Here is a 15,711-nt window from a genome sequence, read left to right on the forward strand (position 1 = left end):
TTTCTTTGAAAACCATAGGTAGGGGCAGCAACTTCCACACCTCACCTTTCTGTCCATGTCCAGACAATGCCAATGATGGAGGCGATGAAGGTGTTGGTTCCTGTACTAGCACAGCCTGTGCTGCCATTGTTGAGTGAGATGATGATGAAGGGGAGATGGAGGCAGCAGAGGAAGGTCCACAGATATTATCTGTCTCCTTAGTTCCAGGTGTGAGCAACACCAGCCCCTGAGCTTGGCAATCTGTGTGACATCGGCACTTCAGCGCGCTTGACTCCACATCTGAGAAAGTCCCTTTGTTGCATGGCTTACAGCCCACATCCTTTGTGTCAGTGCCCCGCGTTTTCACCCTCGTCCCAGGAGGGCACAGCGAGTGGGGCTTACATTGTGTGCCACCATCCCCAGACAAGTAACTGTTTGGAGGACAGGTGCAAACGCGGTCCTGGGTGGATGTACAGGGTATTTTCTCAATAAAGCCTGCAGTACACGGGGCCTGACAGCGATGGCATTGCTCAACCCCATTCTCGCCCCTGGTGAAGGTACCTTCTGGGCAGGGGCTGCACTCCCTCACAGCTGTTGGAGAGCAGTGAACAGACACATAGGTGCCTGCTGGGCACTTGTCACAGACCAGCTGGGTGCCCAGGTCTGGATCAGTGTACTGATAACGGCGGGGAGAGAGGAGGGACTGGCCAGCAGGGTTGGTTGTGGACAAAACCCGGGCTGACACCACCACTGTACATAAGAGCTGCAAGGAGAAAAACATGTGGCAGTTAAAAAAAATATATCAAAAAGGCCTTTCATATTGAAATACATAATAAATAAGAAAACAAAGTTAAAAGACTGAAGCTCTACTTGACATCACATAATAAAAATATGATGTGTGGTGCTCTCATTAGCTTTAGCATTAGGTCACTGAATTCTTTCCATGAATATTTTCAGAAGGAACATGAACATTACACGGTGAAACAATACAATGATTGACTCTAACAGAGGTATTTTCTGAGGTTTTTCAGCACAAATAAAAATCAGTCATATTGTGCAATGACAGACCTGCTGTTTGTTTGTGTTTCTGGCCAATCTGAATTATATGAAATTATATAGTGAAAATGGTTGAAGAGAAGACCTATTCAATATTAGGAAAACGGTTGGTTCAGTACTGTGATGAGGATTTGCAATAAATAAACTATCTAACCTTACATTCAGGCACATATTGAGTCTAGTAAATCTGAGCTATGCTCTCATCTGATTGGCCAAATGGCGGGAAAGCATGTTAAAGCCTGGGTTAAATGGGTTATCAATAGTCAACACTACCTGGTCTTATAGATACATCCCAGCCCTAACATACACAGGCCAGCCAAAAAAGTCAAACACAATATTTTGTTGGGTTTGCCTTTTGCTGTGATAAGGACAGAGGAAGTGTCACACTTATTTCTGTCCAGAGGTGCATTAATTTTTGGCCAAGATCTTATATTGATGATGGGGAGTCAGAGTGCTGCATAAAGTCTCCATCACATTCAAAGATTCTCAGTGGGGTTCACGTCTGGACTGTTTCATGCTCTGTGAACCACTCTGTCACAGTTTGAGTCTGATGAATCCTGATGTTGTTAACTTGAGATATGTCTTTCATCAGCACAGGAAAAATCCACCTGTGTTCAGACCGGTTCATTCATTGTATTCAGGTTCAGATGACCTCATTTTATGCACACATAGCATTGCTGAACCTAGACCTGACCAACTAAACCAAACCGAAATCATAACACTGACCTTACAGGGTTGACCTGTAGGCACTGGGCATGATAGGTAATAATCCACCTTTCTTTGCCTTTCTTCTCACCCTGATGCACCCATCACTCTGGAACAGGGTCAATCTGGACTCATCAGACCACATGACCTTTTTCCATTGAAACACAGTCCAATCTTTATCCTCAGAAAAATCAGTGACATGATCTCATTATGAAAATATATAAATAAATAAAAAAAAACTAAAATAAATGTTGGTATTTTTCTGCTGATCTGTACTATAAATAGTATTCCAAATATTGCAATAATTTTGATTATTTTTCAATTCAAATTTGTGGAATTTTTGCATTTCCCATTCAAATACAGGAAAAAGACACACATGCAGCAGCACCTTGGATCATGTAATCCATCACAAACTGTACTGGCATCCCATGCAATTAGAGTGTGTTGCTGTGTTGCTATATTGCCAATAAAATGGTTTCAAACACTTTGATTATATGCCCGGACTATCCACAGTCTGGATAATGTATAAAATGTATCTGTGTAACTTGTTCAGACTCGCAGATTAATCAAAACTGCATAAAAAAGGCACTAGGTGAGGCAGCCAGTACTCCTGCCTCATGGCAGAGGGCGCTCGTGAGCTCACAGGTTCTTGTTACTGCACGAGCTGCAAGTCAAGTGCAGCGTTTTATTTATTTTTCCTTCTCGCCTGCCTTAATCTCAGAATGGAAGCTTACTTACCCAATACAGTTTGATCAAAAATGTGATTTTGATGCTAAATGAAACATGAGTGTGTAAAGAATGCTGATATGAGATTAGAAACATAACCTGTTAACTGTTGCCTATCAAATGATGAATAAGATACTCTTTTGGGTTAATATACTTACTATCTGATTATATTATACTATCTGATTCTAAAAGAGTCAGTGCCTCATCAGCCATGATATATTATATAGTATGTGCATACATTTCATATACTGTATAGAGTACATATTTCACTGGCTGGACATGAATGTCCACAGATAAGCTGGTAAATATGGCTCTTGAGAAAGGTGTTTAGGTAAATAAGAGACAGATGAATAGACAAACAGTTGAGGCCAAAGTGCACTGTCGTGCCAGTACTAATGCTCCTGTTGACTTGTCTGAATGGACTTGACCCAATAAACTTACATAGGAAAATCATGTAACCTAAAAATATCCCCGACCAGCAGGGAGTGAGCCTTCCCTACCATGACAAATGTGGAGTTTTATATTTGACATGTTTTCGACGTCCTTTGCTATAAAACATCAGTGGCCAGGCTGGTAGAAATGATTCTGTCAGGTTACATGGATTCTGGGAAGTCATGCCTCGTTTTACTTTTTTGTTAGCCAGTGAGTGAAACAGGTTGGAGCAAATTTTGAGGTGCGTTATTTCAGTCACTGACTCATCCAGCCTCTCTTAGGCTGAGGGTCTAACAGTTTACATTCATTTTACAACCACAATTCATCAGGGAAATGACTCGGACTCTCCTCTGTTTTATTGTTGTCATCATGCTTCCATCTCACCTCTGCTGGGAAGCCGACAACTCTGAGGGTTTATGGGAATTACTCACACATGTCTCACTTTACACACACGGAAACGTGTAAACTGAGTCATGTCAATGCAATAATATCAGGCTATACTATCACTATATGGCTCACAGTGTTCTACTTGGCCTGATGTGTAAATATTTGTGTAGCTATGCCATCTTTTTCATACCAGTACTATAGAGAGAAGTAACAAATTACAATTATTCCTCTTTTACAACATGTAGATCCGTTGGGTATGTGATATTTCAAATGTGTATGATTTTATACAGTCTTCCTACACTTTAAATGGCCTCTATTATACAATATTATTCTCTTCTATCTACTATTGTAGCTATGTACCCAAATATGATGAAGACTTCCAACAAAGACCTTCTAAATGAATCCCACTCGCATTGAGTCAAGGATGAAGAAGAACATGAACAAAATCCTTAAACACATTAGATTCCAAGAATGCTGACAGCCTCATTATGCAGTGTTAACTTTGCTAATACAAAATGTGGAGAGAGTAGCTTACAACACTCTGCATCCAACTAGGGCTGTCATGATAAAGACATTTTAGCTAATGATTAATCCTCATGCAAAGAATTTGGATTCTCTGTTTAATTATATTTTTACACTCAGTCACTTTTTGGCAGTGAGCAGATATGATATGAAATGGTATAACTTGAATGCACAAAGCCTTGTACTGAAATATATTGTAAATCACACATACCAGTGAAATTTAAGTGCCTTGAAATAAACAGTTGGTGGCGCTAATTCTCCTTTCAGGTGCTATTAAAGCAGAAGAAGAGGATGGGATGGGATGACATAATTAGAAGTGTATCAGTTGAAGCTAAAATGATGACACATGGGGATTTTATACGGGCAAAAAAAAAAATACATATATTATGATTTGTCCACAAAATAATTGTAGCAAGCTCAAACAACTGTGATTGGGTAATTATGTTGTAACAGACAGTAGTAATGGGCACCAGCTTTAAGCTAATATCTTGTGAACCTATGCTTCTAATCAGTTTAGTGACCAGTAGCTAGCTAGTATTGCTTACTTAAGGTTAAGCTACACTGAGTGGACTCTCCGACAACAGGCGGTTCCATTTATTCATAAATAACAAGTAACATGACCTCACCATGTCCATGACAACTAAGAAACTTCATCCATTAATGAAGTCAATGAGATGTGGTGAATACTGTAGCTCATGCAGTTCATGTCTGCAGAAGAAACAGGGCTACGGGGTTTAAACTGAAGCACTGTGGGAAGAACTTTGCTGATGATGCACATGGATTTGTAGTCCATGATTACTGATCCAAACCATCCTATCACAAAAGGACGCTTCATGTAATACCTTCTCTGTAGACATGAAAGACATGATAAAGACTATAAAGTCATTCAAAGTTTTTGAGGAAACCGGGACAAGTGATGTTTGCAAATTTGTGGTTCAGAAAACAGCCTAATAGCTAACCTAAAAACTAACTTTATGATTGGTGCTAATAAGAATAATGCTTCCATTCTACCATTGTTCTATTGTCCTTTCACCGTATGATCCATTCAGCTCTTTGTTTTCATTCCCAGAACCTCATCCATAAACATCACGGCATGTTCTCGACATGCTGCTCATAACTGAGTTGCGTCAGAACCATCAATGCATTCATTCACATCAAGGTTCAAAGTGAAACGCCTGTTGAGTGTGCATGTGCTGCAGTTAAATAGGAAAATTCTGCTTGTTACAGGACAATGGATGTTGCGCCCTGTGGTTCTTTCTGCTTGGTTGTTGTAATTTATTATTGAAACAGCATGGTATGTCACTTATTAAATGTTGGGCTGTGGAAGGGACAAGGACTTTTCCTGATAGTAAAGTAGCCATAAAGTAGCCATAAAAGACATTTTCATTTTGTCTGGTGAACCAGGCTCATTAAAAAAAACTTGGAGTCAACAGAAAAATAGCTTCATTAGTCATTTTTAAGTAAACATTGTCATAGCAAATGTAACTTAGTCTTGAATATAGTTTTGCAAGAGAGAAGTTAATAATGAAGAAGTGAAACATCAGCTCCTACAGACATGTAGATTAACATGGCATGAGGGATTTCTATGTTTAATGATTTGATGATGTAGATATATTTCAAGAGCATGCTACTACATATAGAAACATTTGGGGAATTTTACCCATCAATTTCTGTTTGCCATTTCAACATTTTCATTCACATAATGATACAGGTTGGTTTCCGATATTTTGTTGATCCAGTATCTGACTTTAAACCAGTTTGATTTGTGAAAACAAGGTGAATCAATATTTATAACTATAACAGATTGTGTCAAAGTAAATGCATTGTATTTTGCCTTCATAATTAGCATTATGACAACATGATGATGTGTCTCAAGAGCCAAGAGCAATGTACTGCTGAGCAAGGCTGTTGAAATGAAGATTAAATTTCAGTAGAGGGTAGACGTGAATGTGGTACATATTGCATCTGTTTACAATAAAATTCATGTGTTTTTGGGTGTTGACAATTAGAGACATGAAAGACCTAAGTCTCAAATAAAACTAAAACTACAGCTTCTAATTTGAAAAGGAGAAAACAGATAATAGGTCATGGTGAAACTGATCATAGTCCTTAGTGCTGGAGATAGTGCTGCTTTGATCCTGCTTCTTCCTCTTATTCTCATCATTTAGCCTAGTGTTTATTGGTTGTCTTCAAACAGCTTAGAAGTTCATTACCACTACCAAGTTACTTCAACTATATAGCAATAAAATTTGATATAGAAGTTAAGTCTAATGTATTACAGTGGCCCAGCTCTAATAGAAATCACTGACTAATGTATAATGGCCAACAACATGTGTTAATAATTCATGAATGGAAGCTAACATTTATTCATAATCAGTTCATTAGTAACTCATACAAACTAATCTTATGGTGACTGTTGAATATAAATAAAATTAATTGCAGAAATTAATACAATGCTCATAATTAACCTGTTAAAAACCATCAAGTCACCGGCAAACCATTTTAGGGCTGGAGTTAGGACCACTATCGAGCCACTTATGTAGTCTGGTCCTATCTTCTAAAATCTAAAATATTCAATCTCATATAAAGTCAAATGAGCAGTGCAGTGGCATAGTGGATATTACCACCATCTCACAGCTGTAACACTGCTGTTTGATTGCCAATTTAACCATTCTTCGGATCTTTCTGTGTGCTTGTCTGTCTGTGTTGCACAGGTTTTCCTGGGTCTTCTAGTTTCCCCACCATAAATAATGAACACAGGTCGCTCTCCAAGCACCTTCAATGGCAGCTAATGCTAATCACTAATGTACAAAGTGCAGAGACAAATTTTCCTTTTGGGATAATAAAGTGAGTTAACCTTTGTTGGACACGCAATTTGCCTTATAGTCTCCCGTTTTATGTTAAACCCAAATCCTATGTTAGAATTAGGTTTTCATAAAAAGAGTGGATGTTAAAAGATTTTAACAATTAAATTTTGTGTACATTAGAATATCTTAAAGGAGTGATATTTTGCTTTTTTAAATGAAATTATGCATTTTAAAACATTTCCCTATGGTCTACATAAACTGTAAATGCTATGCTTGGGTCTGAATTCTTCATTAATTGAACTCCACACGCCCATCTTCAACCCTATTTCTGACTAATGATACGACACAGGTCGTTTTGAGCGCTGGCCCTTTAAATCCAAATGAGCCACTTCATGCCTCCCCCTCCAGGTTGTTGACCATGCTTTCTGTCCCGTTCAGCCGCTTGTGTTCGTTAATACAACCAACAACTGCACATTTTAGGTAATCGGCTTGAAGTTTGGACATATTTTCAGTTTTTACTACAACCGCTGCTGCTGATAAACAATTATGGTGTACTCTGAGAAATGTTCATCGGAAGTCTTGACTTTATATGTGCAACTGCCGTGACAAAACTAGTTGTAAAGCATAAAAAATTTAAGCAGGAATTTAAACTGGTTGTAGAAATCCACTCAATTTTTGCCAGAATGAATATAAAGATGGCTTTGCAGCACCTGGAGGGTTCAAATTCAAACTTTTAGAACTGTTAGGGTTCCCAAATACACAAATAAAGGTACCAAAGACTAATAAAAGTGGCTTTAGCACCCTTTTAAGAGTATGTTGCTATGTTGCGCCACATTTTCTACAGTAGCTCAGAATAAACTACTGTTTTTTTCCCCATTTTATGGCAGGTAATAAAGTGTACTGCTGTCACTCAATATATCTGAGTGTGAGTTATCCTATTTAAAAAAAAAAAAAAAAAAAAAAAAAACAATTACTTGCTCTAATGAAGGTCACCTACACATTTTTAGTGGCTACCTTAGAGGAGGGTGAGATGTGTACTACTCAGCTAGAGGAAGCATTAGACACCACTAAACATTTCACATGAAACATGTAAATCACTAATGGTCGGCAGCTAACATGATTAAGTTTTCACATCAATTTAGCTAATTATTTGTAGTGTCATTTGCATTATACTACAGTTATATCCATTGGTTCAAGTCCAAATTCTAAATAAGCCATTAAAGACAACATGTGATTAATCTGTTAATCTTACTCTCAAAACCCAACAGTATGGGTTTAATGTTCATAAAACCAAGCAACACATACGTATTCACTGAGCTGATATTATTTTGTGCTACTCTCTGGCTTATTATGAAGCCATACAGAGAAAAAAACTGACCTCAGAAAACCCAGCTTTGTCTGCAGCCATGGTTTTTAAGCTAATGAAGGTAATTGGAGCTACAGTTGCATTGTCTGGAAATGGGTGGGCTACTGTTCGTTAATGGCAGCAGAATACATGTATGTGGATGGATACTCTGCGGTTCTGTGTGAGCGTGTCACACCCTAACAAAGATTACAAGTGTTTCCTGTTTGCCATTAGGAAAATAAAATGCCAACAAAGACACAAAAAGGAGATGGGGAAACAAAGTGAACTGCTGGCACTGTGTCAATACATTTCTGCTCCTGCACATGTACAAACACACACATACAGAAATACACAATGTCTGGAGCTAACTCTGCAGATCAGCAATGCATGAATCAATTTCAGTCATAGTGCTGCCAGCTTTACTCTTTGTATGCCAAGTCTGTCTCTAGATTGTGCTGCACTGCCCATAACTTACATCATGTGCCTGGTGCAGAAATCAACCAATCAGACAGACAAACATGAGGTGTTGCAACTACTGTCCATAGGCATGTACTATATTTAACTGGCCAATGCGGGCCAGAAATATTCTATATTGCACTGTCACATAGTATGACCTCTTGTGTCTTAACAGTGTATTTTTGATGCATCGATTGGATTGATGCAGTCACATGTACATTGAATGCTGCTTGAGATGTTTTCTAGGAACTCATTTACAGTGCAAGACTATGAGCTAAAGAATAAAACAGGGGAGCTAGCATCATAGATTGTGTAAGATAAGTTGACATTACCACTGCATCACCCATTGGTTTGTTTTACTGCCATTTTGAAGTGTCAGTTTGGCATTTTGGCCATCCCCATCTTTTTTTTAAGTCAGGCGTGATAGGAAAAAAAATTAGACAGCAGGGTAGAGCTGGTGATGGGTGAGGGGCTAACACCAATACTAACTTACTGAAAAATATTGCATAACTTATATTAATGCCACCAAGGTAATTTATTGAACTCATACAGCTGTGTTAACAGTAATGTCAGCTCTGTGTCATGTATACAAATGCATCAAAGACTAGATGGGATTATGAGCAGGCTACCTGACAGACATAGTGCAGCAGTGAATTAATGCTAACATTAGCTAAGTTTGCAAAGTTAGAGACTGGGTTATAATTGAGTAGAGTAGTAAGTAGTAAGATAAGATATATAGGTTTTCTATGGAACTGGTCTCTAAAAGCAGGGCAGAGGGGCTAAAAATTCAAACAAAATGTGGACTAATGTTATGAAGCAAGTTGGAAGCACTTTGGGTGTATTTAAAAAAAAAAAAAAACTATTACTGAGATGAAAGAGAAACTATTTTTCAGATATGACATTTTTATTTGACGCACACATACAAAAATCTGCATGTAACATGGTAACAAGGACACAAAAATTGCACAATACTATTTTTTTCAAATATCTTCTTATTCTCTCAGGTCCATTTTGGGAATCGAAGTAAATATGCAAGGCAGAGTGTTTCACAAAAATGACCACTGTTGCAAAATCACTCGCAATTTATTTGTGTTTAAATAGGCAGGTTCCGCAAGTAACGTGAGTGGACACGATGGGTTAAGCATGAAACCTGGAATGAGACTGCAGATTCATGAAAAACCCAAATGTATGGATTAGAAAAAACACTAGGATCATCACATTTAACAGAGTGTCTTTATTTATAGTGGTATATAAGACCATTTCAACACATGTTTTCAAGATCAAATGCACTGACATTTGTCCCAGTTTTGGTCCTATTTCTGGCCCCAATATTTTTTTTTTAATTCATTGATTTTGGGATGGCTCAGCGCAGGAGTATAATTTTTTTTGCATTTATCTGAGGTCATCATTAGGTACATCCTGGGGCTAATATGTCTAACTTTCTCTTTTATATTGGGTCTAAAAAGCTGGCAAAGAGCTGGATACAAAAAAAACCCAGTTTCATGGAAATACACAACAAACATTTGACAGTATCGCTTATGAAAGTTCTCTGTAACTACCGAAGAGCCAACTGTTAGAAAAAAAATTTGCCCAAAAATTATTTGTGTTACCCCTAAGCAAACAAAGCAATGAGCACCAGTATACCTATTTGAGGGTCCAAATAAAGCAGATGAAATTAATATTAGAATGACTTTTAGAAAAAAAATACTTTAGTATTTCTAGACTTATATTTATGTTTATTGTTATGAGACTCATTGGATGTGAATTTCTGGAGCCAGCATCTAACAAGTGTTGGTGGCATTCCACTGTAAGATACATTCACATTGGCTTTAATTTTAACTGCTGTTGTTTTGCCCATATAGCATTACAAGTCGCACCCTACTTTGGAACTCTGATGAGCTCGCTGAGCAGATTACCCTGTAATTCTACCTCCTGTGTCTAGATGAGTGCACAGTGTAGCTGCAGTAGCTACACTGTGCACTCATCTAGACACACCCAGGCCCAGTCATAAACCAGAGGTGAAACTAATAGGTTCAGTCTTTTTTTAGTTAGCAAGCAGCTAGCCTAACTCTTTTCATTTATTCAGTCTCTGGTCTCATCTTCTGCTACAATGACTTATGACATGGCAAGAGTGTATCCCACCCCAATCAGCACCAGCATCCTGTGACCCTCTTGAGGACTAAGCAATTCAGAAAATGAAGAAATGAAGAATGAATGAATCAATCAAATAGTCATTGTGTGTTTTTATGCTGCAGTTGAGGAACCGGGGTTATATTGAGCTGAAGCTCAATCAAAGTACATCACCTCTATATGTGCCCCGGGTTGTAATGCTCAAATTATAGCTAGCATGACAAGAAGGTAGGCATTGTTAACTCTCACAGCCTTTTGGACTAATGCACAAGGTCTGTAAGTGATGCATTGTACTATATTGTGTAAGATGACTGCTTGTACAATGCAGAATGAGGCATCAATAAATATTTCATAATGACTACTGAAGTACAAAAACATGATGTGTTGCCATGATTTATTATCTGAGTGGGCTATAAATTCAAGACAAAATGTCACATTTAAGACAATTTATTATGAAGCTAAACTACTGCTTGGAAACAATTAGCACTGCTATTCATAGATTAAATAACCCATTTTAGTTACAAAAAACCAGCACCACAAAGGTTTTGTCTTTACCAAGAGAGTGTAGGAGTGTTTCACAGTTAAACATCTTTGTTTACACTACTGTAAGACAACCTAAAATGAAAATCAGCCAGAAGTCCCTGAAGGACTTCTTAAGGCACTTCTTAAAATAAGCAGTAAAACAGCACGTGGACAGACAGTCTGCATGCCAAAACATACAGCCTGTCAACATCAGGGAAGACATGTCAGTCTGTTAGACTACTGACATGAAGGCAATGCTGCACGGGAAACATATACAGATCACAGCCTCATCCTGGACACGACTTGTGGCTGTAAACTTTACCGCAAAGGAGGACAGAGACTGAAATCTGAGAGCTCATTAATTTAAGTGTTTCAAAGATCTGGAGCACATTTTTAAGGATGACTTAATCCACTGTCAGAAAACAAACAAGCTGCTGTCTAGGATTGCTGTATGTGAGTGGTGTGTATATAATGAGGTGTGTTCAAACAAAAGTTGGTTGTGGGTGGGAGGATTGTGTGTGTGGCACTCACTGGAAGAGTGAGCGTCAATTACAATATAATTAAAGCAGGCATACCACAAACACTTACATGCATGCGCCAACCAAAAATACACACACCAGCCCTGTATATGCTTCTTCCAGACCCCTTCCCCCTACTCTCACACACACACACACCACACACACACACGTTGAGCCACACAGAGCAGCAGCACCTGTTGCTGTGTGTCCCAGTGTCAGCTCGTTGCATCATTTCAGCTCACAGAAAGATGGCCTGTTTGGATTCAATACTGGTGAATTTATCATGGTCTAAAGGGGCTAGAACAGGAAAACCCCGTCTCTAACTCAGAGGATATCTTAGTGGATGTATGGGTGTGAGTAACCATAGAGAAAGTCAGCACCATGAAGAAGGTCATTCCTTGTGAAAATAACTTCTTTTAATAGCTTTGAGGTTCCCAGTGAATTTTCCGATGGATGTAGTAGTCTTTATGGGTCAACCTTAAACATGGACCACTACTAACATCCATAACAGTAAAGAGGTGGGCATAGCAACTTTTATGTCACTCACTGCTTTGTGGGTTGCTGTCAGAGAACTGGAAGCTAATACAACTTTCCACTGCAATAATGCCGTGTTGTTTTTGTGGAGCCAGAAGTGAACATATTTGGACAAAAGGGGCAGAGCTGCATGAGTGTAAATGGTCAGTCATCTGTAAGGGCCATGGGGAAACCAATGCTAAATGCTAGCTTACTGATGCAGTAAAACTTCATCAAACACTGTGTACCAAAGGCATTGTATGGTGTTGTTATTGGAATTTATCAAGTACAACTACAGTGGAGCTGACTTTCAGGAAAAACGTGTTTTATCAATAAAAAAAAGTTCATGAATCAGCAGGAGAAGAGGCTGTCATATAAGTTCTCTGTCGATCAATGCCCAATACACCAGACACCAAAGCTTTCTGTTGGATCAGAAATGTAATTACTGAGGGGAATCTCAAGATGAGCCAGGTCAGTTATTAGAGGGTCCAAATAAAACGGCTGAGACCAGGCTTTCTGAAGCCAACACCAGTGGTCCTCAGGTGGTGTTGGCTCAACTTTTAGATATTTTTCATTAGCTTAATTTCGGAGCCAAGGTCCCTGCCCCTTGCTTTTGGCTGTTGTCCACACTGAATTTTTGGACTGTATGTGGACCAGAAGTAATGGTGAAACTCAGTGACCTAACACTAACTTACTGAAAACACTGTCCAACCACACTAATAATTAGGAATTTTTTCATGTTAAACGTCTTCAGATTATTTCAGCTACTTTCTAAATGTTATACATACATAGAGTCATCTTCTAGTACAAAAGCTAACCAACTGAACTTTCAGATTCTTATCCACGTCTACAGTGGAGATATCCATCACAACAAAAAGTCAATTATTCATTCATTCATTATCTGAACCTGCTTTATCCTCACTAGGGTCACTTGGAGCCTATCCCAGCTACTTACGGGAGAAGGCGGGGTACACCCTGAACATTTCACCAGTTCATTGCAGGGCTGACATATGAGACAAACAATCACTCTCACATTCACACCTATGGGCAATTTAGATTAACAAATTAACCTAGCAGTGGATGTCTTTGGATGGTGGGGGAAGCCAGAGTACCCAGAAAGAACCCATGCAGACACGGGAGAACATGCAAACCCCACACCGAAAGGTCCCACCCCCGTTGACTGGTGTTAGAATCGAACCCAGGACCTTCTTTGCTGTGAGGCACGAGTGCTATCCACTGCACCACCGTGTCACCAAAAAAGACAATAAAAAAAAAAGTCAGTTAAAAAAACAAACAAACAAAGCTCTCAAAGTTATATTTGACAGGCAAGTTAAATGTCAATCAAAGCCCATCTGACCAGCAGCATACTATATTATCAGAGGTACTATTTACAAAAAGAGCAACATTACACTAGTTAATATGGCCAAAAAACAAATGAGCCCAGAATGACAGCAACAATAGTGACTTGGTATTTCTAGAGTAAAGTTTGAGCATCACAGGACTGATCAGCATTCTTCAACCACAACTATCAGTAGTCACTTTAACATAATTTCATTTAAGGTAGTTTTTTTGCCTCTTGGTTTTAGTGTATGTTAACCACTGAGGACGTTCCTGGTAAAAGAAGGGAGGGAGGCACTTTACAGGAACATCCACTCAACCCTCTCTCGGCCGTTATGTCGCTACTGCAGAGTTGGACCCACTGCCAACGTAATCATTTTTGATCATTGCGTACTCATTGTGTGCCAGTGCTTTGACTATACCCAATCAGCACAGAGTAAACCTCAAGCCCCACCCAGGAGTTTTTCAGGGTTGCTTGGAGTAGCTACACTGAACTAAGACTTGTTTAGAGCCCATAAAAGTTCCAGTAGATTGTCCCCTGAGGGCAATTCCTGCTGTGGAGACACACACCAATGCCCCCAGCCCTATACATTACTACGAGGCTCCTGCAGAGGAGACATGGTTATGGACCGAGACAGCTCTCCCAAAATAGAGATCAACTGATACCAACAGGATGTTTCATAATCCATTGGTACTGACAGAAATCACCACAAATAGTGAACAAAAACTAAGATTAGGCTTCTCCACAGGAAATAACATGACATTTTACAGTTATTTTAATGTTCCAAATCAGATTTATCAATCACTTTTTTGTTTTGTTTTTTTTGGATGATCAGCTTTTTCCTGCTACAAACTATCCTTATTAAGTAGTATCTGTTTAAAATGTAACTAGTCCATTCCAAAAATCCATTCCACACCATTTTATCTACACTAAACTGTCAAGTCAAACATGAATCAATGTCTACAATTTGCATACAGCTGTTTCCTTCTACTTTTCCTTTCCTTTTATCTATTAAAAAGGCAAGATGTTAACCCCTAAACATACCAGTCAAAGGCTCACGTTTTTCCAAATACTAGTTTAATGCCTATAAAAGGTGAACTCCACCAAGTTACTCTACTATATAATGCATAAGTCATCAAACAGACTCACATCAGCTCTCTCACTGTTGTGTGAAGAGACAAAGGGTAACTCTTTGTGTTGGAGCACCCAGCTGGACTGTATTCAACACCCAAGTCAACAAAAGGACACCGGGCCATCTGTCTTTGACACTATCATCAATCAGATCCAGTTATTTAGAGTATATTTTGATGATATAGCCTATTGTTTTTGTTCACCCCAAATTTTGACATCATCTTTCTGTCTTTCTGTGACTGTCTACGGACTAGACTCAACTGACTGACATTTCCAGTTGTTTGTCTGACAGAGTGCATCCGGGTAAACAATAGACTGCTGAGTGCCATCTCTTTCTCCATCCATCCACTGTGGAATTCTTTGTGTTTTTTCACCCACGCAGGAATTAATTACAAACCAGTGAGATGTTTAAATGTGAGGGGGAAATGGAAGTTTTCCTGAGTTTTATTCAGTCAAACTTAGCGAGATGTTGGGTAGTTCAATCTGGGAGGGAGGTTCATTAAAAAACAGGTACTGCGCCTTTAAATGGAGAACCTGCTGGAGGAGTCCTTAGAATAAAGACTAAAACACGCAGAGGTGAGGTTATGTGTACTCACCGCTGCGGACACACACGCGGGAAGCATCGTCCCGATCTAGAAATTGCAGACTCAGATGCGGGTCGAGCAGACGTCCTTGACCAAGTTGTCTGCGAGACAAACACTTCTCATCTCTAGATGTTTCTCATCCTCCTCCTCCTCAGTAGCTCAGTGGAGGACAGAAGCTGATGCAGCCACAGCCTCAACTGCTGTGCTTTATAGTCTGTGTCTCCAGGTGGACCGGTTTCAGATAATACGGGATGAGGGCTTGGTTCAGGAAGAACACTGTGGTAATTCCCATAGCGATGATAGATTGGAGGGCCACGCCGGGTTCGCCGCCTCGCCCCGTCCAGGCTGGTGTGTGCAGTGCGGCGATCCGCGCTGCAGAGTGCCACAGACCCAGCCGCTGTGACGTACACAGAGGGGCGGGTGCTAGAGAGGCGGCTCAACCAATCATCGGCCTCTGACAGACGCGCACGTGTGTCATAGCCCAGGTCCGTTTTTGAGGAAGGGTTAGTCTGCAGGTGGATCCAGGGTGAGGTCCAGACATGTTGGACTTGTGGGGACA

At 39.5% G+C, this 15,711-nt stretch overlaps 1 protein-coding gene across 2 annotated transcripts in view; it reads right to left on the minus strand.

Annotated features, from left to right (window-relative positions):
- LOC115415226 (tumor necrosis factor receptor superfamily member 21-like) overlaps positions 1–15,493 on the minus strand; it is a 75,386-nt gene extending 59,893 nt beyond the window's left edge. For both annotated transcript variants that reach the window (XR_003934779.1, XM_030128732.1), the window contains exons 1-2: positions 15,165–15,493; positions 46–742 (exon numbers count right to left, since the gene is read on the minus strand). Coding sequence is in view for 1 of the 2 variants with exons in the window: in XM_030128732.1 (XP_029984592.1) it covers positions 46–742; positions 15,165–15,191 (724 nt within the window). In the remaining variant the exon portion in view is untranslated. The remainder of the gene's footprint in view (positions 1–45; positions 743–15,164) is intronic.
- Positions 15,494–15,711: the final 218 nt, after the last annotated feature.

Source organism: Sphaeramia orbicularis, chromosome 24 (assembly GCF_902148855.1).
Source record: "Sphaeramia orbicularis chromosome 24, fSphaOr1.1, whole genome shotgun sequence".
Classification (NCBI taxonomy): domain Eukaryota; kingdom Metazoa; phylum Chordata; class Actinopteri; order Kurtiformes; family Apogonidae; genus Sphaeramia; species Sphaeramia orbicularis.